This window comes from Eutrigla gurnardus (genome assembly GCF_963514095.1).
Source record: "Eutrigla gurnardus genome assembly, chromosome: 1".
Lineage (NCBI taxonomy): Eukaryota > Metazoa > Chordata > Actinopteri > Perciformes > Triglidae > Eutrigla > Eutrigla gurnardus.
Genome location: NC_139915.1, coordinates 33707412 through 33732571, shown reverse-complemented (window position 1 = coordinate 33732571; position 25160 = coordinate 33707412). Strand labels below are relative to the sequence as shown.

Genomic DNA, 25160 nt, shown 5'->3' with positions numbered 1-25160 from the left:
ATGGATATTGTGGCGAAGCAGCATCTGATTACACAGACAGGAGACGGCGGTAGGCATCGGAGGGGGGACGACACTCGGTATCGAACAGCCGAAACCACTTCTCCCTCCCCGCAGAAGAAGAGCCAACTTTGTTACTTCTCCAAGCCGAAGTCGAGCAGCAGCAGCGCGGCGGCGGTGGACGTTTGTCGGGTCTGTCTCACCGTGTTCATGGCTGCGGGGGACCGACGGCTGGCGGCGGACTAAACTCGCAACATGTCGCCGTGTTTGGAGGTTTAAACACCAGAGGAAGAAGAAGAAGAAGTCGGTCAGAGAGCGGATTTGTTGTTGGGTTCGCTCCTCCAGGTCGGAGAGAGAGAGAGACAGGTAAGACCTCACCTGTCTGCCTGCCAGCACATGTTGACACACTTACGTGTCTATCTGCTATGTTCTTATATACTGCGTACGTCACGTTTACGCGTTAACCAAACGGTGTTTTTAAACACCGAAAACCGACGAGTGACGTCGCTGACAGCTAGCACCTTTTTAAGCTAGCGTTAGCTCGCAGCTAGCTTAGCTTAAAACCCACTAGTGCAGAGAAGTATCCGAGTACATTTACTGAGATGTACTCAAGTATAACTTTCAAGTTTTTTTATACTTCAACTCCATGTACCTTTTTACTTTGCTTCATTTATTTGACTTTAATGGTTATGCTAATAGCTAACTTTTTTATTTTTACATAGAAAAACATAAAGGTGTGCTTAAAATGATGTAACGCAGTATAGGCAGTAGTATTCAGGTAGGAATGGACGATATGCAAATTTCATATCGGCCAAAATAATCACGATTCACAATATTATCCCGATAAATGTAAAATTGTGCAAAATGGTACTGAAACGTACAGTAATAACTTTACATTTGGTTAAGAAACAAATATTTGTATTTTACAGACAATCTTACAGACAAGACACTTTTTTTTCGTAACCATCCTTTTTTCGTGAAAAACATTAAAATATGAATTAAGAAGCTCATGAATCATAAGGTCTCTCTGCATTAATACATCTTTAAAGAATGTGCTTTTGTATTCTGAATATTTGTAGGTTTTTCACGTCGAGCTAGACAGCTTTTTCAAGTCACTTGTGACGATATTTAAGATTATCCCACAAGTGTTTTTTATTTAATACATCGTCCCATCCCTCGTATACTAAGTTAAGTAAGTACATTTACTAGGGGTCGATGGATGTGGCTTTTTCAGGGCCGATACCGATCATCATTAATCCAGGAGACTGATAACCGATATCTGAAACCTTGTTTGTCTGCGGTAAACATAAAGAGACAAAAGTTTAGAATAACACAAACTCTAACACAAAAAGAGCTATCTGCATTTTTATTATGAAGTTGAACAAAAAAAATAAATCAACATTTTCCCTGAAGTATAATAAATTTTAAATAAATAGTACCATTGAGATAATAATCAACTGCGTACTGGATACTTTTTGACATTAAAACACATGTATGATATGCTAAATTTTACCACTAATATACCCAGAAATATACAAAGTGAAGTACATTTACTCACAGGTACTTTTTGGTTAATTAGGAAGACATTTCTCACTTTGCCAAAGCAGTCAGATTACAGACCTCGATCCCAAACGTTGATTTTATTCAAAGTGAGTCAGCTCATCGTTGTTAAAGGAGAATAATTTCTCACCAGACGAGGCCGGCTCACAGAAGTCCATGTGGGAGTATTATAGTACTCTATAATACTACCCAGTATTATAGTATCATCCATGGAGGGGCGGGGGCAGGCAGGCTGGAAACTTTCCCCCAGATTCAGGCTTCAAATCCTGGCAGGCGAGTGGAATTTCATGGAAACGTGAAATATGTCAACGCAGAACGTGAACTCCCGCCCAGTCCGTCAGCTCGCCTCTGATTGGCTCACGTCTCTGCTCCTTTAAATCTTCAACTTGTGACACCAGAAGTCAAAAGCTGAAGAATGCAGGTCGGAGTTATGTCAGTGTTTCTGTTTTATCGTTATTATTTTATCACATTTTACCAAACATGTTGGTTATGTTCCCCATCCGTTAACCAGCAGTAGTATTCATTGTTTTTCATTAATAGGGAAGAATGCTTAAAGACATAAGAGTTCCTAAAATCTCCTTTAAAGATGCAAAACATAGACGTTTATACTACTACTCTTAAAAAATACATTTATATATATAACTCATGAAATAGATCAGAAGGAATATACTTTTGATTAAAAGTTTATTAAATGTCAGGTCACTTCATATCTTAACAAATAAAAAGTATTTTCTCATTTAGTAAAAAAACTTTGGCGCAAAATAATCTGATTAGTTGAGAAATCGTTATTGTCAATTTAGACGACGTGATTGATATTTAGATAAGTTTATATTACACCGTGATTACAGATCATCACGTTGACTTGTTGCCCTAAATAAATTATTTTAAAAATAAATAGAAGCCCAGAGAAACCAGACTGAAAAGTAAAGAAGTGAAATTGTTTGAAGGTGTTGCTTCAAGTCTCACCCAAAGATCCAGAATACATGTCCCCTCTTACCTGTAGTGCCATTGATCAATCTAGATTGTTTTAGATGCAAGTTGCCCAGTTTTGCAAATATTGCCCAAACACAGTCAATATGATGGGACTGTAATAACGTAGACCGTCTGTTTGTTTTATGAACGGTTTCGTCACATGCTGCTCTGTGTTGGATTTTCCAGAAGGTCGTGTTTGCTGCTGTCACACTGCAGTGAAATGTGAACAGCAGGGAAACGGGTTCTGGCTTCATCTTTGCAACGTGCAGCGGATTGTGATTCCGCCGCCACCGTGTTCGATGGAGGCGGTTCTGGCCCAACGTGGCCCCACTGATGTGGTTCTGGTTATAAATGAACTGGGAGAGAACAGCTGTGTGTGGGAACAAGGCTGAGTTGTCCTCTTTTTCTGTCCTGACTCCGCCTCCCTGCGATCTGCTTCTTGTTGTGTTTCCTGTCCTTGTTTGTTTAGTTGTCAGACGCGTCGCCGCCACACCAGCGTGAAATTATCAATTCATTTCTCAAAAGAGCAGCAGTCATATTCCATTCACAACTGGGAGAGCATGTGTCGTGAAAATGATATTTTTTTCCCTGTAATGTGATTATTGGGGATGAATCCATCATCCTGGCTTAATAATTGCACACAATAGCATCAAAATATGATGAAAAGTGTTATTTAAAAATTCTATTTTTATTGCATCACAGATAAAACGCACATTTAACAAAAAAAAAGTTAATCCTTTTAAAAAACAATTCGATGATCTTAAATATGATGAATCCTCGAATCTCCCCACATAAATAAATAAATGATAAATAAAAAAAACATGCAGCTTTTTTCAAGTCCCTCCTGACAATATTTAAAATGTAACCAATAAAAAACTATTAAATAAATATGGCATATAAACGGTTGAAGCGTTGACGTGGAAGACTGTAATAAACACTTCGCCTGCTTTCACTGCTCTCGAACATCGGACCTCGTGTCATGAAGCTTCTCTGATGGTTTACATTATGTGATATTCATAAGAAATAACGGGAAGGACTCGTCTGATGCTACTAGAAAAAAACAACCTTTATTTTAGTAAATATGATGTTTCTATTGATGGAAAAGTCTGCATCACCACCTGCACCGTATTTTCACAGTAAGGCTTTTTCACCATATGATGTACATAGAAATACAGACATCATAACAACCTTATTGATAGAGATAATAAACTGTGTGTAAGGTTTTACTCCCATTTACTACAAAGTATTCAGACTTCAACTCCAGTGTTAAAGTATTTTTGCAGAGACTAAAATAAAGAATATAATTCATCACCGTTAGTTGTGTGAAAACATTTTACTAATAATCTATGGAAGTATAAGAAATAGAAACATTAAAAAAGAAATGTTTCCTTATAATGTATGCATTATTATGAGATAATTAAAGGAAAATATAAACGTTAAGAGAACAATTGCATATCCTTACATCTTGAGAAAATATACAGCATTGTTTCTTTGTTTCTCTATTATTTCATAATGAAACATGTTTTAAATATAGATATTTTTTTGTCTCTACATGGTGGAGAAGATGATTTGTAGTAAATCTGCCCATGCAGAATCTATGGTGAAGTGTGTTTTTTTTGTGTTTTTTTTTAAAAACCTGTCACTCCCTTCCCAACTCATTGCCATGCAGGTAATTTTAGAGGTGTGATCTAAGTGCTCTGACCTCCCCCCCCCCTCGCTGGCCGTCTCATTAACCCGCCGCTACAGGCTCCATGTGTGGCATTTCACCGCCGCTACCAGAATGTGCCACCTTCCAGCGAGCGCCGAGCCATATAACGGGGAAACGCCGCCGGGCTCTAACCGCATGCTGCTTGGCTGTCTAACAAACCTCTCCCTCTGTGTGTGTGGTTTCCCTTTGCTGGTGCTCCTCAGGGATCCTCCGCTCCTCCTCCTCCTCTTCTCGGTCTCCGGCCCGCCGAGACGAAGGCCGCCCTCCGTCTGGACGTCTGTCCGTCTCTGTTTTCCTCTCTGATCAGGTGAGTTCTGCTGTCGCTTCATCAGGCGCCGCCGCGGCGATCTCATCCCATGCAACATGCTGGGAAAAAGTACTCAAGTACTGCGCTAAGTACAACTCCTACATACTTTGAGTATTTATATAGATGGATATAAGTACTTTGTAAGCCCCAAACTGGGAAATGATTGTCTTACAGCAGCCAAAAACACAGTGAATCTACATATCAACACTACATTATTATATTGTAGAATATATTATAATACACCATAAATATAACAATTAGAGTATAACATATTAACATACTATATACATTAGACATAAGTCTGCAAGTGTGCTGCTGTTTTTGTTTGAAGTTAACTGAAACGAGGTAGATGAACATGTAGATAACTTTATTACAGAGGCAAGTAATACTAAGTAATAAAAAAAGTACTTTTTACTCCAACCAAATTAATTTAAAGCTGTTAAAAAGCTGAGCATATCAAATACAAGGTGGTGTTATATGTTTTTTTTAAATGAGCCGGCTACAACATTAAAAAGCTTCTTACGTGTTGCATAGTTTTACTGAAGTAAGATTTGGAATGTGGGACTTTAACTTGTGATGTAGTATTGTATAATTAATTAGTTAAAGGGGGAGTACCAGCACGGAAGCAAAGTAAATGTACTGCTGTGGACGTATTTTAGACGGCTAAAGTAATCAACACCAGCCTTAATTTACAGTATTTTCACTGCTTCAGACGGCTGTTATCTCTCTCTCCTCTAAGCCACCAGACTCCATTGACAAAAACAGTGATTTAACGAGAGCTGCCGGTTAGTTTGTTTGTGTTGTCCTGACTGGTGAGAATTAACTTTAAAACACACCAAAGTCACATCTTACAGCAGCTGCTCCCACACACACACACACACCCCCACACACACACACACACACACACCGCTGTAACATGGAAACGAGGCTCGTGAAACAGCTTGAGGGGCGAGCTCCTCCAAGAAGTGACTCACTCTAAAAACACTCCACATCTACTACCGCTCGGTGTCGAGCGACAGATCAGTGCAGCCTGATGGCGGCTTTGAAACGAAACCCGTAATGTGCTTTTATTTCTGTAACCGCTGTCCGCATGGCTACGGTGTGTTGTCTTCTTTAAAAGCAGCAGGTCTGGCACACAGCTGGCTCTCTGATATATACGGCCAGCTGTTGGCTGAGTAACAGCAGCTGAAACAGAACAAAAACAAAAAAGGCTTCTGTGTGTGGATGAAGGCTCCAGCAGGCTGGTGGTGTTGGTTGGTTGCTGCTTTCCTACGACACATGTAGTCTGCTAGGAATGCAGGCATATCAGGAGCTTACAGCCTTAATGCCATGCAGGCCTCCACATGCGTGATCCGTATCCAGACGCAGCCCGGCTGCAGGGAAACCCGTTGGTGTACATTAATCAGATTAATGACTTGTTGAGTTTTTCCAGTGGAGCTTATGAGGTCTGGACCTGCCTCTCTGCCCGCCCCCCTTCATCCCTCCTCCTCTTCACTGGCCTGACCCATTTCTACATAAACCAACAACCAGAATCCTCTTTCTGTCTCTGCTGCCGCCACCTTCCGCTGTCTCATACAAATACCTCCAATGTGTATTTAATGACATCACAAGCGTTTCTGATAACTATTTTACTAATTCCCACATTTTTATTACAATCTATCTGCCAGGAGAATCCAGCCAGCGGTGCTGGATCGGGATCTGATTTAAAGCTCTCTAAAAGTGTCTTAATTTTTATTTTTTTGTCTGAAAATCTGAATCTTGGATTCACAGAGTCAGACTTGTCAAACCACTCCTGCAGCATAATCCACTTCTTCATCGTCGAACTGTTCGTCTCCTTGCTTTGCCAACAAACCGTTAAATAAGCGACTTCCCGTGGAGCTTTGTGAGATCAGCCTGACTTTTAGTCTAGCGCCACCATCAGGTTTGATTAACTGGTGCTTTTGGTAGCAGAGGCTTGGATCAGTTGATCTCTGAAATAAAGGCAGATTTAACACTTAATCCCGATACGCTTTTATCAGTCAACTCGTGCCGCTCCCTGACGACATTCTCGTAGCGCTGTTGGAGATGATAGAAGATCGTGTCTTCATCACGTCCGACCTCCTGCATGTATTTTTAAAAAAACGCCCGCTTTCCTACGACAAAGCTACAGTAGTTTGGAAAATTGCAATATTGATATGTTCGTGACCCCTTTTTTTTCCGGCTCTGGTTATTAGATTTAAGTTTTACAGCCAGTGTTGTGTTCATGACTGTAATGAGAATCATTCTATACATTAAAATAATGAATGATTAATATGTATCCTAGAAAGGGAGACCAAGATCTTAGCTTAAATCTGGACAAACCAGCAAAACACAAGCAGAGAAAATCCAAATATATGGATTGTTTTCAAGATGAAAGAATGCAAGAGATCAACGTTCATGTGTTTTTTAGGTTTTTGAGGGGATTGAACCTTAGTTCACCATCATTGATCGAGGAATGGAAACGCACACACAGAAAGAACCCTCGACTCTCTACAAAACCCCAACGCTGCACTTTGACCACCAACAGATGGTCTGTGCTGCATCTCAAGCTGGTGGACCTGGACCCCGCTTTAAGACCTGGACCCCGCTTTAAGACCTGGACCCCGTTAAGAGGAAATAATTGAATTGGGATTAATCGTTTTTTCTTATGCAGTATATTTAATTCACTTTTATAGAGTGTTTTGGAGCAAGAAAAGGCAGTCTTCCCGTCGCTATACCAGTTAGGCTACCTGTCACTCTTTACCCGTTGGCTACCCGTCTCTCTCCCCGTCACTCTTTACCCGTTAGGCTACCCATCTCTCTCCCCGTCACTCTTTACCCGTTAGGCTACCCGTCTCTCCCCGTCACTCTTTACCCGTTAGGCTACCCGTCTCTCTCCCCGTCACTCTTTACCCGTTAGGCTACCCGTCTCTCTCCCCGTCACTCTTTACCCGTTAGGCTACCTGTCTCTCTCCCCGTCACTCTTTACCCGTTAGGCTACCTGTCTCTCTTTACCCGTTGGCTACCCGTCTCTCCCCGTCACTCTTTACCCGTTAGGCTACCCGTCTCTCTCCCCGTCACTCTTTACCCGTTAGGCTACCTGTCTCTCTTTACCCGTTGGCTACCCGTCTCTCCCCGTCACTCTTTACCCGTTAGGCTACCCGTCTCTCTCCCCGTCACTCTTTACCCGTTAGGCTACCCGTCACTCTTTACCCGTTGGCTACCCGTCTCTCTCCCCGTCACTCTTTACCCGTTAGGCTACCCGTCTCTCCCCGTCGCTCTACCCGTTAGGCTCCCCGTCGCTCTACCCGTTAGGCTACCTGTCACTCTTTACCCGTTGGCTACCTGTCACTCTACCAGTTAGGCTACCCGTCTCTCTCCCCGTCACTCTTTACCCGTTAGGCTACCCGTCTCTCTCCCCGTCACTCTTTACCCGTTAGGCTACCCGTCTCTCCCCGTCGCTCTACCCGTTAGGCTACCCGTCTCTCCCCGTCACTCTTTACCCGTTAGGCTACCTGTCACTCCCCGTCGCTCTACCCGTTAGGCTACCTGTCACTCTTTACCCGTTGGCTACCCGTCACTCTACCAGTTAGGCTACCGGTCTCTCTCCTCGTCACTCTTTACCCGTTAGGCTACCCGTCTCTCTCCTCGTCACTCTTTACCCGTTAGGCTACCCGTCTCTCCCCGTCGCTCTACCCGTTAGGCTACCTGTCACTCTTTACCCGTTGGCTACCCGTCGCTCTACCAGTTAGGCTACCTGTCACTCTTTACCCGTTAGGCTACCCGTCTCTCTCCTCGTCACTCTTTACCCGTTAGGCTACCCGTCTCTCTCCTCGTCACTCTTTACCCGTTAGGCTACCCGTCTCTCTCCCCGTCACTCTACCAGTTAGGCTACCCGTCTCTCTCCCCGTCACTCTTTACCCGTTGGCTACCCATCTCTCTCCCCGTCACTCTTTACCCGTTAGGCTACCCGTCTCTCTCCCCGTCACTCTTTACCCGTTGGGCTACCTGTCTCTCTCCCCGTCACTCTTTACCCGTTAGGCTACCTGTCACTCTTTACCCGTTAGGCTACCTGTCACTCTTTACCCGTCGCTCTACCCGTCAATTTACCCGTTAGGCTACCCGTCTCTCTCCCCGTCGCTCTTTACCCGTTAGGCTACCCCTTGCTCTACCCGTCTCTACCCGTCTCTCTACCCGTCTCTACCCGTCTCTCAACCCGTCTCTACCTGTCACTCAAATACTGGCATACAGTCAATAGAAAATACCTGAACAACACAGATAAACCACAGAAATGTCTGTAATGTAATTGTACCCCTCTGGGGATCAAAGAGTACTTTCTGATTGTGTAATCCTCATCATAAAACTCTGATTTAGACCTGTTGAAATTCCTGAACTCGTACTCATCGTAGCTCGGTTGTTGTAATCACGATGCCACCCTGAGCCGTAGCACTCGTATAGTATAGTATAGTATAGTACAGCAATACAACACCAAATATAATAATCAATCATTCTGCTGTAGGGTTTAGGAACCGGGGCCAACACTTGAACTACAGTCCCCTTTGAGCGTGACGGTAGTTTGTTGTGACATCACGGCCGAGTGACTTTTTTTTTTCTACAAAGGGAACATGAAGCACTTCGGCTTGAGCTTCATCTCCATGTTGACTTTTTAAAACGTTATTTATTTTGCCAGCGTCTGCACACCTCCTGCAGGTATACACAAATACGAGTGCAAGCAGCCAAACCTAGGTGCTTTCAATGAGCCACACCCAGAAACACACACACACACACCCAGAAACACACACACACACACACACACACACACACACACACACACACACACACGCTATCCTGTTGGACGCAAGAGCAGTAATTAGTGATCCATGGCGAAGTCGGTTTTCTCATACTCACTCATGTTCCAGCACGCTGGTGGCAGATGCCTTCCACTGCTAGCATGCTTACCGCTCACCTGTAACACACACGCACACACACACACACACACACACACACACACCGTTGCCTTCACCTGTGCAGAGATAAAATTAGAGCTCAGCTGTCTGAAGGGGATTAGAGTTATCGTCCGAGAGGTGCGACGTTGTGTTGAGCGTCAGCGTTTGTCTAATCTTGAACGCCACACACACACACACACACACACACACACACACACACACACACTACTCCTGATCTCTTTCAGACCAGGCCCGGTGTTGGCGTGGCGTTGCCGTCTCACAGTCTGGGCCGGCTGTATTTAGACTCTCTCCCACGTTGTTCCCTGCAGAGTTCACCAAGGCTTCTGTTGTCCACGGCGTCTAATTTAGCCTCCACATCCACTGCTGTTATTCTGGGAGCCAACCAGTCATTTACAGAGAGAGAGGGAGAGAGAGAGAGCATTGTGAAATACAGGGAGGAGGACAACGACCGGGATCTTCTCTCAGTGTGGTGAAGTCGAGCCCTGTTGTTGTGGATGATAACGTAGGTGTTTAAACGCCTGCACACGATACAGTTTAGTCGAGGACAACGCTTCGATCCCACAGAGGGGAAACAACACGCCCATGTTAATACAGAATCAAACATGATGCAGGAAACGAGCTCCGTGGTGGTCAGTCCGACCCTTCAGACTCTGAAGGGTCGGACTGACCGTCTGAATCATGAAACAATTTATATATATTTAGACATTTTTGATCGTAGTTTGATATATTTTTGACGATCAACATGACCGTTTGTCTTAAGTTACATGTTTTAATATTTGTTTAATATAATATAATTTAATATAAGGGTTTGTTTTTGCTATTTCTTCTGTATTATTTTCTGAGTTAATTTATTTTTGTTGTTAAAATATTCCGACCCGACCTGTTTTTTTTTCTGATGCTGCTGACGGCCCGGCACCTCCGTAATCTGCACAATAATTCATCTCACATCGTCTGCTCTGTTGACTCTTCTCTAATAACTGTTCTTAGAGCTTTGCAGTTTTGCTTTTGGCCGTTTAAATGACGGGTATGTCGACACAGTGTATATAATGTCTGGAAAACTCATTCTCCCAACTCGTGAGATGCTGATGCTCGGTTAGTGTCTGTCTGTTCATTTAGTACATGATGGTCCATTTAGAGTCCACCAGACTAGAAAGCAGGGGATGCTTTAGGGGGTGGGGCTTACCTGCTGATTGACAGGTTTGGTGTCGTTAAGGGAAATCCTAAAAGCCCCCTGACCCCTTGACTTATACAATTAATGTATTTATATTTTACTATACATTTATTTCTCGTTAACTGTATTTTGATGCAGGTATTTTAGTTGTTTGATATTTTTGTATCACCTTTTCACCTCAAGGCCCAATTATCGTCCACTCTTGAGCTTTTGATCGTATCACATGATCTTTATCAGCAGAGGGAGTTTTCATGATGATCTCTATTATTCCTTTGAGTTAATTCATCGTCTCGGAAACAGAAGTTGACAAACGGATTCAGTGCTTTTATTTATTATTTTAGTTTGAAGCTCTGTTGCATCTGTTGTTTCCCTCTTCTTATTTATGAGTTCATCTGTTTGTATTTGAGCTGCACTAAACTGACTGATAGATGTGGGTTTTGTTTATTTTTGTGTCCTCCCCTCTGAGTTGACATGACTCTGATTTGCTGTTTGTATTAAATGGTACCTCCTCTCTCTCTCTGCAGTATTTTCTGTAGCCGCCATCATTCTTTGCTGTAAGGCCGACCCCAAGATGTCTTCCAATGGAGACCTCAGCGACCTGGGGAGCTCTGACAGCTTCTGGGAGGTACGGTGCCAACACACACACACATCACCACCAAGTTCCCCGAGTTCATTACTGACATTTAAACACATAAACATGTCCTGAAATGTTATGTTTCAATATGCAAATGAGGAATTATCTTATTAAATGCACACACTAGTCAAACAAACCGGACTTTGGGGCTCAAACGCGCCACAGGTTGTCTGGTGTTCGCCCTAAATGATGCACTTGAGTGCAGTTTTATCCAAAGGACTTGACATTTTGTGGCTCATTCACACGCAGCTAACAAGGGGGGGCGATGTGGGTCTCTGGGCCGAGGACACCCGGACATGTGGGGGCAGGTACAGCATCACTGAATGAGTCACTGGACAGCCGTTACTTGAGTTATTAAACCACATGGATGCCGTGTTCGTCAATGAAACCCTAAACATACTTTCTAATATCTAGTCGTGGTCCATAAACCGTAGAGGATGCTGGTCTCGTGTAGCCGGTGAGGCTGTCGGCAGCAGCTGGAGGTGATGTTTAAATAGAGACACAGACCTGTAATGAGTCCCTGCTGACTGACTCTGTCCTCTTCTATTTTAGTCTGGTGTACATCATCACCATTCCACTAAACATCCTGCCGTGATAGAGAATATTGGTAGCATGGAAATGAACCGATATATAAATATATTTAATATTATTAACAGTACGATCATGTGTGTTTGTGTCGCTCGGCAGCCGGGAAACTACAAAAGGACGGTGAAGCGGATCGACGACGGCCACCGGCTGTGCAACGAGCTGGTCGGCTGCTTCCAGGAGAGGGCGAGGATAGAGAAGGGCTACGCTCTGCAGCTGAGCGACTGGGCCAGGAGGTGGAGGGGCGTCGTGGAGAAGGGTGAGTTGAACTTTAAAGGAAAGAAGCTTTGTAACATGGATTTGTCCTGTAATTGGCCAGTTTGCAAACGGGCAGGCAGTTTAAAAAAATACTCGACAGGTGATTGGATGAACCATCTGTCAATCAAACTCTTTGCAAAGCCAATCAGGAGAAGAGCGACTACTCTGACATAACTGGTGCTGGTTAACCTAAGCAACCTAAGCCACGCCCCCTAGCTGCCAGTAGCCCCTTTACAGGACGCTGATTGGTCCATGAAATGAGAATCCAGCTGCCGTGCATCAACCTTCATAAAATATGATTTGTGTTGCTTATTGGAGATTAGAAGTGTTGCGTCGTGTCCTCAGGTCCTCAGTACGGCACGCTGGAGAAGGCGTGGCACGCCTTCATGCAGGCGGCCGATCGGCTGAGCGAGCTGCACCTGGAGCTGCGGGAGCGGCTGGCCGGCGAGGACAGCGAGAAGGTGCGCAGCTGGCAGAAGGACGCTTTCCACAAGCAGATGATGGGAGGCTTCAGGGAGACCAAGGACGCCGACGACGGCTTCCGCAAGGCCCAGAAACCCTGGGTCCGCAAACTGAAAGAGGTGAGCCGGGAGTCGGCCCGCACCTTCGGTACCGACGGCGTGGGTTTGGAGTCATTCCACCCGGCGAAAGATCGGAGCTTCCTGCTTTGTAGTCTTCAGTCACAGTAACCATTTACAGTCTTTAATGTACTTTGTGATGAAGTGAAAACATTACGTCATCATCTCAAAGTGCTTTATAGAAAGAAAGAGTCAAGCAATTAAATATGAATGATTACGTTAAATATATATGTCATATGATATCGTCTCATATTGATCGCAGGAACTCTGATTGAAATCATATTGTGGCAAACTTTGTGATAATAAATAGCATAACTTGATGAAACTTCCAGCTTTACACTTAAAAACGTCTAAAGAAGGTCTTTCCTCTGCTCTTCATCAATGATGAGAATGTTAAACAGGATTTTAAGACTATAAAAAAAGATATGTTGTCATGTTTGAACAAATAACTGTGTGTTTGTGTGTGTGTGTGTGTGTGAAGGTGGAGGTCAATAAGAAGAGCTACCATCAGGCCAGGAAGGAGGAGTGGACGGCGGTTACCAGGGAAACGCACGCCAAGGCCGACCCGACCAAGTCGCAGGAGGAAGTCCGCAAATACACGGCTCGGGTGGAGCGCTGCAACGAGGAGGCCGAGAAAGTACGGAGCTGACACACACACACACTCACACACACACAGTCCCATGCGTCCAGGAAAAACATACCTGTGTGTGTTTTTAGGTGTTGAAACATGACCGGGCTTGTCTCCCAACGGCTGCAGGTGCTGGAGAGGGAATCCACCAAAAACATGGAAATCCTGAGAGAAATTCAGGAACAGTGAGGAAGCAGAGGGATAGTTTAAAAAATGTTTTGTGTGAAGTTGTAAGAAGTAATTCTGGAGTCCGGAGACAGACGAGTACGAGATCTCAGTATCGTGACTCATTCGTAGCAGAAAATACCTGAAAAATCACCTGGCCGAACCTGCCAACCTGTTGATTTCTATTCTTCTCTGTGAGGATCACATGTGATCACAAAGCAGGTGATTGGCCAATTTGTTAATTCAACTTATGATTAGTGATAATTAGGTTCCTGCTAATTTGAGTCAATGACTTCCTGCTGCTTCTCCTCCACATTAAAAGTTCACCTGGAGGCTTTTATGTTGGAGCTACAGGAGATGTGTGGTATTTCCAGCCTGTATTTTTTATTAGTTAACTGGTATTTTTTGTTGGTGCAGAACCGCCACACCTCCACCACGTCATGCAGTCAAACAACACTTGGCATCCTGATGGGAAACAACACATGCTGCGTGTGCAGAACAGAGTGTTTGCTGCACACACAGATGCAGGAGCACATGGGGAAATAAATGCTTGTTTTTATTAGAAACCGAGGAAAATGTCCAGCTCAACACCGAGCTACTCATTCCTGTGGTTCAACCAGGCGGCAACTTCCAGTTCTGGAAAGTGAAGCCAAAGCTGAAGTGCCTTTAAGTACGTCTGCTGCTTTGTACGGGTTTTAGTTTAAGTGTCAGTCTGTAAGATGTGAGATCGTTGCTTCTAGCGGCCTCTCTGGCGGTAGATGGAACTGCAGGCGAGCCTCTGGGACTCGTCTCCCTCACCAACAGACTGTCTCTCATCTGATGATGCCTTCAAATGCTCCACACTGACAGGAGCTCCGTGTTTCCCTCGTTGGCGTCACTTTGCTTCTTGATGACGTTCCTTCTTCACTTCCATTAGTTTGTTGGTTCTTTTTCTTGGACTGGAAGTTGAACGGTCTTCTTTCTCTGTTGATCCTCCATGGTGAGTCAGCAGTAATGAAATGTATCAGACACTTTAGACTCAGCAGGTAGAAGTTGCTGATTTCCCATTACAAGTAAACGCAGCATGCTTCAGTGAGCAGCTCCACCTGCAGACCGATCCTATTTCTGGGCAAAGCAGCAAGTACAAGTCATTTTATCAGTGGTCACATGATCAGCCACCATTGTTTAACTCACTCTTTGATAGATAGGAACTTAACAAGACTATTAAATGGATGAAAATGTTACGGACTGCCACTTTAATGATGTAAATCCAACTGATCCTGCAGCCAAACTCCCGGATTTAGTCCGCTTGAGCTCTGATCTCCCAGCATGTTACAAACAACCAAGCCTCAACTGTGTGTGCTGCAGGTGAAGCAGCGCTACACGAAGGCCCTGGAGGAGCTGAACCGCTGTAACCCCCGGTACATGGAGGACATGGAGCAGGTGTTCGACCTCACCCAGGAGGCCGAGCGGAAGAGGGTGCGCTTCTTTAAAGACGTCCTGCAGGACATCCACACACACCTGGACCTGTCGGCCAAAGAAGGGTAGGATACACACACACACACACACACACACACACACGTCCTGATAGTGATTAGGCTGATTTGTGATCTGTGACTCAGGTCGAAGGCATGCAGGAGTTCAGTGTGTGAACATGAGTGTATGTACACAGGAGTTAATAGGAAACTCAAGCGTGTTGTCCATTAACTATAGGACGGTTCTATTGAAACAAGCCACTGTTACCACGGTAACCACATTGGTAAAAGTCCAACAGGATCTTTGTACAAGCAGTGAATAAAAATGAGATCTTTAAGTAACCCTGATGATGATTTCATTATGCTGCTCGGGGTGCCGCTGCGTTCCTCAGATCCACCCGTCGCTCCTCCACACTCCAAATATGGTCACTTCCTTCAAATCAAACGTATATCTATAGCATGTTTGGAATCCTGCACCTCCTATAGAAACGGCACAATCATAGCTTGAAGTAGAGAGAACTCAAACATGTGTTTGTGCCGTAGAAGAGTTATATTGCCATAAATCATAAAACAGAAAAAGTTGAGTTTCTTTCCACGTGGCTGCTCCTTTGCTGCTTCAAACCTGAAGTGCTCGGACCAGACTGTTGTTTCAGTGCTGCAGTCCATAAACGGGGACAAACTGTCTTCATGTAACTCTCAGTCGTCTCCTTACGTTCTCTGTTGAATTCAGTCAACAGCCTCAGGTCGGAGGTTTTTCCTTCATACCAGCTCTGAGTGTAAACACAGCAGCACACAGCTGATAGTACCGACTAGAGAATGTGCACAAACAATAGTCTTATCTGGAATGCACCTTTTTGAAATGGAGAGGATTTTGAAGGCCCGGCCCCCAGAACACACAGTGTAATCTGTTAAATAACACAAAGTCTGTGAGCACCGTAGTTCTGCCGTGTTCACGCCAAGAAATTAAGAATATCGTGAAAAGTTAGATTATCTGGAGAACGGTGGAACATTTAGCAGCTGAAGAATAATTTCCCTCACTAGTTGGTGGAGACCAAAAACAGAGCTAAAAGAGAGAATATTGGTTTTGCATTTCATGACACAAACACGACTTCACGTTGATGCTAATGTTGCTCTGCGTCCGACGTCCGTCTAATTAGGTGAAAATGTTGGTGTTGTTGCAGCAAAACAAATCAATGAGCTTTAACTGAAACACACAGCAGCATGTCTTTTTCTTTTTTAAAGATAAGATCAGGTCTCATATCACGATATCAATACAGCATCGATATATTTCCCAGGCCTGTGGTGATGTCATAAAGTCATGTGACCGTGGTGAACTCAGTTTGTTATAAAAATCATGAAAGAGTGCAAGTTTTGTAGAACGAACCACGACAGCAGAACGTTGAATGTAAAATCTCTGATGGCTGATCGTGGAGGGGGCGGGGCTTGTACAGTAGGTGTGGTGACTGACGCTCACTTCGTCCAGTAGGTTCAGAAGCCTGTACCGGGACCTGGGTCAGACCATCCAAGCAGCCAATGACACTGAAGACCTCAGATGGTGGAGGAACACCCACGGACCGGGCATGAGCATGAACTGGCCACAGTTTGAGGTCTGCACACACACACACACACACACACACACACACACACACACACACACACACACACACACACACACACACACACACACACACACACACACACACACACACACACACGGTTATTTACAGAACTTTATTCAGTCTTTTTTTCTTGAGACAGACTGCATATTAAACAGGCGTCCAGTGAAAAGCCTTGTTGTGTGACTGAGTGTGTGTGGGATCAGGAATGTCTGCACACACACACAAACACACACACACACACACACACACACACACACACACACACACACACACACGTAGTTGTTGGTGAAAATATACAGGAGGTCAGACCTCACGGCCACTGAGGACTAAACGATTATTTGGCCAAAACCAATTTGATTCACGATATTATCCTGATTATCATCAAAATATGCTTAAAACTCTTAACATGACACTAAAACACAGGAATCACTTTACAGTTTGTTAAGAAAGAAATACTTTTATTGCGTCACAGATGAGTTTTTTGTGAACCTCCTTTTTAATGATAAATGGTCTTAAATAGGTTTCCCTGCATAAATGAATAAACACTTTTTAAAGTCACTCATGACGATATCCCCAAACATCACGATTTTTATTTTCTTTAGATGATATTAATCTCATTTGGAGAGTTAACACTTGGTTGTGATGATATTTGTATTCTCGGGCGACCAGGGACCTTTTACATGAAGTGACTATTGACATCCAGTCTCTGGTGACCTCATCACAGACTGGCCAATCACAGCGTAGCGTCACAGCACAGATTCTCGTGCAGTCCTTTCAGCTTCGAGCTCGTCCTGGACAACAATAATGATGATACTATCTTTATCACGGTTAAGCTGTTAGCATAGCTTAGCATAAATAAGAGATCTGTTCAGGCTTGATAGCATCAAATGTATCGACTTCAAATCAGATGTGGCGGCTTTATCTTCAAAGCCTTTTAATCCTGAAGAACAGAATAAACAAGTTCTTTCTTAAATCAACGTCTTCCGATATTAACGGATCGTTATCGTAAACACGCAGGTATTTCCACACCCTGTTTCCTGAAGCGTTGGATGTTCTCTGTGAGAAGAGCTGCAGCGCCGACTGTTAAAATCACAATAGATACAATCATCCGGATTCCTGCCCACACTTGGCAGCTAGTGTGTGTGTGTGTGTGTGTGTGTGTGTGTGTGTGTGTGTGTGTGTGTGTGTGTGTGTGTGTGTGTGTGTGTGTGTGTGTGTGTGTGTGTGTGTGTGTGTGTGTGTGTGTGTGTGTGTGTGTGTGTGTGTGTGTGTGTGTGTGTGTGTGTGCGCTGACCCAGATTTTTTTGTAAAATAAACAATAGGCCTATTTAACATAAAAATGCTGTTGCAGTGTTCTTATTATTGATTCTTATTTGTACTTATTATGTCAATGAGAGGAAGGGTCGCCACAATCCCTGCTTTTGGTTTTAAACCCTTAAATCCCGGTGTTTGAGGTCTCAGTGTGACGACGAGACATTCTTTGTGAATCTTTGCTGCAACAACAACATGAAAGTTGATCTTCCTCAGTTTCTCCAGAATTTAAAAATAAGAGGAGAGAGAGGAAGAGAGCTGCCGAGGAATCTCCTGGCGTTCTCACAACGCTGCCGACACACAGAGGGTCATTGTCCTAACACACACACACACACACACACGTACTCGTGAGGTCTTCATTCATAACTCCAGCTTTGACTCCTCCGCTGCGTTCTTGTACCTCAAACATGGAGGACTGAGAAGTACAATGACCTCACTCTCCTTTTTTAGAGGTATAGACTTGTTTGGCATCTTTATTTGTGCAGCACCTTTCATACCCCGGTTAATTCATAGTGCTTTATAGAACAACAACAGAATAAACAATTCATTAAAGTGCAATAGAAATACAGACGAGATTAAAAAAGGGGATGAGAACAGTAAAAAATATTTAAAAAATGGTAAGAAAATATCAAAATCAAAGATATTTATTATATTATTGTGTGTGTGTGTGTGTGTGTGTGTGTGTGTGTGTAGGAGTGGTCTCCGGAGGCGAGTCGCTCCATCAGCAGGAAGGAGCGCGGTGGACACTCGGAGGACAACGTGGTCACCCTCACCAACATCGTGTCGTCGGGCGTAGACGACGCCCCGCCAAGTCCCGTCACCACTCTGGACATCGGCAGGTCGGGACCCGTCGCCGTGACGACCCCGCTCGTTTTTACTGAACCAATGTGAAGAATCCAAACCCCCCACAATGTTTGTATAACGACACGCTGTCCGTCTGTCTCTCAGGGTGAAGGATTATTCATCCGACTGGTCCGACGAGGAGAGTCCTAAGAAGGAGCTGGCGGTGAACGGCGTGGCGGCGGAGGAGGAGGAGGAGGAGGAGCAGGTAGAGGCGGTGCGAGTCCGAGCGCTCTATGATTACACGGGCCAGGAGGCCGATGAGCTCAGCTTTAAAGCAGGTATTAACACCTACTAACGCTTACAGAGGGAGGAGGCATCACGGGGGGGGGGGGGGGGGGGATTTGTGGTTTTATTGATCAGTTTTTAGTTTCATAAAATGTGCAAACAGACGAAAAGAAACAAATCATCAGCTGCACTAAAAACATCAAGAATAAAAAAAATATGAGTGATGGAATTAATCAGACATTTTACCTTTAAGAGGATAGAAAGTTAAAGTCCTACCTTTATTATTTGGGTAAAAGTACATAAGTACTGGCACTACTTAAAGTACCAAAAGTATTCATTATGCAGAACGGCCCTTTTTAAGAAACATTTTATCCCTGCAACACATCCTGATGGTGGCTTAAAAGCTAGTCAGGTGTCGGTTCATCTCCATGCTACTTTCACTAGAGTTCACCTGTGATGTAGAGTTCACCTGTGATGTAGCGTTCACCTGTGATGTAGCGTTCAATCACCTGTGATGTAGCGCTCACCTGTGATGTAGCGTTCAATCACCTGTGATGTAGCGTTCAATCACCTGTGATGTAGCGTTCACCTGTGATGTAGAGTTCACTTGTGATGTAGCGTTCAATCACCTGTGATGTAGCGCTCACCTGTGATGTAGCGTTCAATCACCTGTGATGTAGCGTTCACTTGTGATGTAGAGTTCACCTGTGATGTAGCGTTCACCTGTGATGTAGCGCTCACCTGTGATGTAGCGTTCAATCACCTGTGATGTAGCGTTCAATCACCTGTGATGTAGCGTTCACCTGTGATGTAGCGCTCACCTGTGATGTAGCGTTCAATCACCTGTGATGTAGCGTTCAATCACCTGTGATGTAGTGTTCAATCACCTGTGATGTAGCGCTCACCTGTGATGTAGCGTTCAATCACCTGTGATGTAGCGTTCAATCACCTGTGATGTAGCGTTCAATCACCTGTGATGTAGCGTTCAATCACCTGTGATGTAGCGTTCAATCACCTGTGATGTAGCGCTCACCTGTGATGTAGCGCTCACCTGTGATGTAGAGTTCAATCACCTGTTATGTAGTGTTCACCTGTGATGTAGTGTTCAATCACCTGTGATGTAGTGTTCAATCACCTGTGATGTAGAGTTCACCTGTGATGTAGTGTTCAATCACCTGTGATGTAGCGCTCACCTGTGATGTAGAGTTCAATCACCTGTGATGTAGTGTTCAATCACCTGTGATGTAGCGCTCACCTGTGATGTAGAGTTCAATCACCTGTGATGTAGCGCTCACCTGTGATGTAGTGTTCAATCACCTGTGATGTAGCGTTCACCTGTGATGTAGCGCTCACCTGTGATGTAGCGTTCAATCACCTGTGATGTAGCGTTCAATCACCTGTGATGTAGTGTTCAATCACCTGTGATGTAGCGCTCACCTGTGATGTAGCGTTCAATCACCTGTGATGTAGCGTTCAATCACCTGTGATGTAGCGTTCAATCACCTGTGATGTAGTGTTCAATCACCTGTGATGTAGCGTTCAATCACCTGTGATGTAGCGTTCAATCACCTGTGATGTAGCGCTCACCTGTGATGTAGCGCTCACCTGTGATGTAGAGTTCAATCACCTGTTATGTAGTGTTCACCTGTGATGTAGAGTTCAATCACCTGTGATGTAGTGTTCAATCACCTGTGATGTAGAGTTCACCTGTGATGTAGTGTTCAATCACCTGTGATGTAGCGCTCACCTGTGATGTAGAGTTCAATCACCTGTGATGTAGTGTTCAATCACCTGTGATGTAGCGCTCACCTGTGATGTAGAGTTCAATCACCTGTGATGTAGCGCTCACCTGTGATGTAGTGTTCAATCACCTGTGATGTAGTGTTCACCTGTGATGTAGTGTTCACCTGTGATGTAGCGTTCACCTGTGATGTAGCGTTCACCTGTGATGTAGTGTTCACCTGTGATGTAGCGCTCACCTGTGATGTAGAGTTCAATCACCTGTGATGTAGCGCTCACCTGTGATGTAGTGTTCAATCACCTGTGATGTAGCGTTCACCTGTGATGTAGCGCTCACCTGTGATGTAGCGTTCAATCACCTGTGATGTAGCGTTCAATCACCTGTGATGTAGTGTTCACCTGTGATGTAGCGTTCACCTGTGATGTAGTGTTCAATTACCTTTGATGTAGCGCTCACCTGTGATGTAGTGTTCAATCACCTTTGATGTAGCGCTCACCTGTGATGTAGCGCTCACCTGTGATGTAGTGTTCACCTGTGATGTAGAGTTCAATCACCTTTGATGTAGCGCTCACCTGTGATGTAGTGTTCAATCACCTGTGATGTAGAGTTCACCTGTGATGTAGAGTTCAATCACCTTTGATGTAGTGTTCAATCACCTGTGATGTAGAGTTCAATCACCTTTGATGTAGCGCTCACCTGTGATGTAGCGCTCACCTGTGATGTAGCGCTTACCTGTGATGTAGAGTTCAATCACCTGTGATGTAGCGCTCACCTGTGATGTAGCGTTCAATCACCTGTGATGTAGCGTTCAATCACCTGTGATGTAGTGTTCAATCACCTGTGATGTAGAGTTCAATCACCTGTGATGTAGCGTTCAATCACCTGTGATGTAGCGTTCACCTGTGATGTAGCGTTCAATCACCTGTGATGTAGCGTTCAATCACCTGTGATGTAGTGTTCAATCACCTGTGATGTAGAGTTCAATCACCTGTGATGTAGCGTTCAATCACCTGTGATGTAGAGTTCAATCACCTGTGATGTAGAGTTCAATCACCTGTGATGTAGCGTTCAATCACCTGTGATGTAGCGTTCAATCACCTGTGATGGAGCGCTCACCTGTGATGTAGTGTTCAATCACCTGTGATGCCTTGTCTTAACACCTTTCCACACACACTTGTGTGTGTGATGATTATCTGTTAGCAAAGTGTTTCCCTACGCTATGACAATACTTCACGTATAATTGAATCATGTCGTATATCTGCGATCATTATCGTAGAACGGCCGATAACATGAAAACGTGTTTCTGCTGTAACTGATGACGTGAGCAGCTTCACATCATCTGTTGTGTTTGGAAATAAAAGCATTTCACACCAGATCAATGCTTTTATTTCAGAGGAATAACTTCTTTTTGTGGCTTCATTAAATACTCATTCTTGTTGGAAATAAAACAGTGGTTTTATCTTCCTGATCCACTGGCTGCTTTTTATCAGAATGCTATCCTAACTCCAGGGATTATCCTTAGAATAATCCGATTTTATAAACATTCCCCCATCGTCAGGTAAGTCACCTTTTATGTAAAAAGGATTTTACACACAACACCGTTGAAGCACAGATTTGATTTTCTGTTTTGTTGGTGTTTATTGTATTGTATGTTTATTCTCCTGTATTTAAAGAATAAACAAGACACCTTCGGCACTTTGTGACTCCTGTAGATCCAAAGAGTTTTTCTATTAGAGAGAATTCAGCTGAACCACAAACGAGGACCTTTTGATCAGGGAAAGCATTATTATTATTCTAAGTAAAACATGTTGGCAGGTGGTCTTGTTTGATGCTGTAATACTAAATTTCGGCCACAAGAGGCTGAAGTGCACCACAACCTCATGTTCTTAAAGCATTCATGTTTTAATACAGCAAAATAAAACTCACCTGAAAGGAAACATAAATGCTATTAAGAACATGAGGTGTGGTGCACTTCTAGCAGCTTCTAGTGGCCAAAACGAGTATTACATCAACAAACAAGGGGTGTAACACATATTAACACCAACAATGAAGCTAAACAAAAAGGCTAAAATGCTTAGCTGCAGAGTCGATGATAAAAAACGTCCAGGTACGGGCCTCATGGGGGGTCGAGGGACCCGGGCTTAATGGGACCTGATGGGACCACATATGGAGGGACCTTAGTTTGGAAAAGCTTAGCCAAGCTCAGCTCTGCTTATCCTGAACCGGGACCAGATACTGATGAACTGAGACAGGTCGCGTCTATGTCTTCATCATGAACTTCATCACTTCATCTAACATGTGACCTCCGTCTTCCCTGCAGGCGAGGAGCTGCTGAAGATGGGCGAGGAGGACGAGCAGGGCTGGTGTAAAGGTCAGCTGAGCGGCGGCCAGGTCGGCCTCTACCCCGCCAACTACGTGCAGGCCGTCGCCTCCTGATGCCCCGCCCCCCTCTGCTCACCCAGCCAATGGTACAACTGTGCTCAAGATGCCAGGACCAATCAAAAAGCTCCTAGCGCTGACACGTAGACGGTTTTTGTTTACGGACTCTCAAACTCGTCACTGACTTTGTTGTTCTGTTGCGTTGTTTTATCGCGGACGGCCGAAGGTCAGCGACCATGCCGGAAAAAACACGGACAACCTCTCTTGTTGTGGTTTCTCTGCTCGCCACCGCCGTCGTTTTCAGTCACCAGCATCATCGAAGAGGGCGAAAAACGGGCGGTGCTCTAACCGCTACGACTGACCGTGATTGGCTGAAACATCTGTCAATCAAACCACACCCCTTTTTTTTCAGAGAGATAGTTTGACATTTTGGGGAAGAAGCACATTGGCTTCCTCTTGCTGAGGAAGATGAGATATCTCATATTAGGCCCGAGCTAGCATTCCGTTAGCTTAGCATAATGAGCTTGTGTGCAAAAAAACTGTAAAACTCCCATGATGCATTTTGAGACACCCAGTTGTTCCTGTAAAGTGAGCTAGGTTGTTATTCACTGTTAAACTCATTAAAAAAGACATTCAGTACACCGCCAGTAGCTAGCGTAGCATAGGCGTGCTAATGCTAATTAAGATGTGCTAATGTAATCTGCTAATGTTAGCTCCGTGGGTTTTTCTGTAGAAATGTGTATATAACGATGATCTAAGTCCAGAGTCTAGAGTCTACGGAGCAGAGCCGGACCGCTGTCGGACCCTGGTCGGAGCGGGCTGATGCTACGCTATGATTGGCCATTCAAGGGGCGGGACTTAGCGACGGGTCGCTTACAAGGGCGTGTCTAGAATGTGTCCCAAAATGGACTCGCTGCCCGCCAATTTAAACTGACCCTTAACGGTTCGAGGTTGGTGCCGAAACACGACCATCGTAAGTTTCACGACTTGAAGGTCGCCTTCTAGAAACGACCCAATCACAAGCTTCGATTTCTGACTGCGGGTCGGAGCTAGTGAGGCGGATCTAGTCTGGTTTCTGTTTGTCGTCGGAGTAAAACGGACCAATCATGTTCGAGCAATGTGGATACCGATTTAGCTTCTTATTGGTTCAAAATTAGCTCTGAAACTATTAATCAATAAGCGGATTTCCCAAAATGTTAAACTATAAAGCCTTAGTTTTCTCATCATTAAATAAAATCAACTTTTTGTGGGGGTAAAAAAGTATATATTTTAGAGCATTTCAGTGCCGTTTTTCAACCCAGCATCTAGTGGCCGTTAAGAGGAACTGCGTCCCGGAGGCACCTCTTCTTCATCTTCATCATCATCCTCCCCGCTCGGCTGTGGCGGTTCCCGCTTGAATCGAAGACACGGAAAAAAACCCAACAAAAAGACGGTCAGTGCCTTCGTCAGCGAGGCCCGAAGACGTTACCCCCTGCTGTCTAAACGTGGAACTGCAGCCACCTGGTGATAATGATGGTGATCCCAGTAGAAACCAGTAGAATCTCCCGTTGCCTGGACTTTAAAATGTTTTAACTTTTCATTGGCTCATTTAACGACCAGTTATTTCGTAGGTTTTTTTTAGGCACGACACTAAATTCACTTTTTTTCCTTTTTTTTTAAAAATGAGATAGCCGTACATTTATGTAAAGTAAACAATTTTGGATTATGGGCGGTATTAACTTTTCTTTTTTTTTAAGAATAGTGTTTTTTACAGTCAACTTATTTACTTCCTAATTTATTTTCTTCTGTAATTTAGCAATGATTCTTAATTTTAGCTCTGAGCAGGGAGCAGCGTTGACTGTAGATTGTAGGTTTTTGTTTTGCCGTGCTGCGATCACGAAGCGCGAGGAAACATCATGAAAGGAGTGATGATATTCTGTCGGGTTTGTTTTTTTTTTTCGTGTTTGAGGGGGAGGAGCTTATCCGGATCACTAACGCTGCAGCGCCTTTAACGCTTTCCTTTTCTCTCCGGGATTATTTGGTTGTACAGAAGTGGGACGCAACAATAAACCGCTTTCTGCA

At 44.2% G+C, this 25160-nt stretch overlaps 1 protein-coding gene across 3 annotated transcripts; it reads left to right on the top strand.

The window, feature by feature from the left end:
• The first annotated feature begins 229 nt into the window (after window positions 1-229).
• pacsin3 (protein kinase C and casein kinase substrate in neurons 3) lies at window positions 230-25160 on the top strand. 3 transcript variants are annotated; one of them, XM_084014329.1, is made up of 10 exons: window positions 230-358; window positions 11201-11304; window positions 12001-12157; window positions 12502-12737; window positions 13216-13371; window positions 14875-15050; window positions 16468-16588; window positions 18605-18750; window positions 18860-19032; window positions 23041-25160. In XM_084014329.1, the coding sequence occupies exons 2-10, from the start codon at window positions 11251-11253 to the stop codon at window positions 23154-23156; spliced, it is 1335 nt and encodes a 444-aa protein (XP_083870455.1). In that variant the 5' UTR covers window positions 230-358; window positions 11201-11250; the 3' UTR covers window positions 23157-25160. The 3 variants fall into 3 exon arrangements, with proteins under 3 accessions (XP_083870455.1, XP_083870456.1, XP_083870454.1); XM_084014330.1 differs by having other exon boundaries at window positions 342-363; window positions 11204-11304; XM_084014328.1 differs by lacking the exon at window positions 230-358 and adding an exon at window positions 4441-4544 and having other exon boundaries at window positions 11204-11304.